Consider the following 1284-nt stretch of genomic DNA (forward strand, 5'->3'; position numbering starts at 1 on the left):
GTTACTATCTTCAGAGCAACAACACCCACGCCATCTCTAGCCTTCCTTGGGCCTCCACCCCCAACACACTTCCATCTGTGTCCCTTTCTAGACCTAAAGGGCAGCCCAAAGGATTGCCACCCCACCCCGCTTTCTACATTTCTGATTTCTAGTAAGGCCTAAGGGAATGAGGGGTGAAAAGTCTTTCCAACAACTGAGCTGCCCTTGCCACTGCTAATTTTCCAATCTCAGTGTGTACTGTGCTGAGTCCATTCTACCATAATCTGTGTCTCAAAGGGCAATCTCAGTTCAGCAGTAGTCAGAACAATGGCCGGAGATAACAGTGAAGGGAGATATACAAAATCAAAGTCTAATTCACAGGCCAGAAGCAGCAAATGTCTTTGCAAGTTCAAGGGACTTCTACATTTCCCTTTTTAGAACAAACTCCTCTGGTGTCTGTAGGAGACCCAGCGTAATGGGAACCCAGTGCTGAACAGACATCTGGGTACACGCAACAAACAGTAAGGTATGAGTGAAATCGGTGTTGACCAAACACTGCTGCAATCACTCTTCTCAAGAAGAAAATCCACCAGCCTCCTTTGACCTACGAAGCACAAGTGACAAGATCTCCATCTTTAATTAACTGCTGTAACGTGGAATACTGTATCTGGTCGCATGTGGTTGGTTTTGTATAGAGGACAATATCCTATTGCCAGGTGGCCGACATTGTTCTGACTGGGATAGTCACTGGTCATTCAAAGCTCTGGCAAATTATAAAAGGAAAGTAGAATGTATTAAATAACAAGAGAACTCACAGTTCATAGATCTCAATTAACTTCTGTGCCAATGTTAGGTTCTTGGTTTCCAGGTACGATGCCATTTCAGCTGTCACCACAGCTGCACTCACGCCATCTTTATCCAACACTGAAGTGCCACACAGGAAACCTAGGAATCAAAAGACTTATTTTGGAACTTTATAGAGAAAAGCTATGCTGTTTCCATTAGTTTTACTTGGGTAAAGCTTTAACTTTAAATACTCATGATGCATCCAACAATGTCCAACAACTGTCACTGTATTGATGAGCAGGTACATCCATCTGCCAAGAGAGCCAGACAACAGAAGAGTCATGGGTTGGAAAGATGTATGAAATTTAATTCCAGGCTAACAGAAACCTATACTTTCTACTATATGAAAATCCCTTCTGATGTCACATGAGCAAAATACGAATCACGGTCTGAATCCAACCCACCAAAGGATTGTCTGGCCTGCGGCGGGGCCCCCAGTCCCACTCAGCTGAGGCGCAG

At 44.2% G+C, this 1284-nt stretch overlaps 1 protein-coding gene across 1 annotated transcript in view; it reads right to left on the bottom strand.

Moving 5' to 3' along the window:
* Window positions 1–1284, bottom strand: part of PGM2L1 (phosphoglucomutase 2 like 1) — a 93512-nt gene that overhangs the window by 20734 nt on the left and 71494 nt on the right. The window contains exon 11 of the mRNA XM_019504233.1: window positions 795–924. Within this exon, the coding sequence (XP_019359778.1) occupies window positions 795–924 (130 nt within the window). The remainder of the gene's footprint in view (window positions 1–794; window positions 925–1284) is intronic.

The sequence above is a fragment of the Gavialis gangeticus genome, unplaced genomic scaffold, assembly GCF_001723915.1.
Source record: "Gavialis gangeticus isolate Ggan-Ray unplaced genomic scaffold, GavGan_comp1, whole genome shotgun sequence".
Classification (NCBI taxonomy): Eukaryota; Metazoa; Chordata; order Crocodylia; family Gavialidae; genus Gavialis; species Gavialis gangeticus.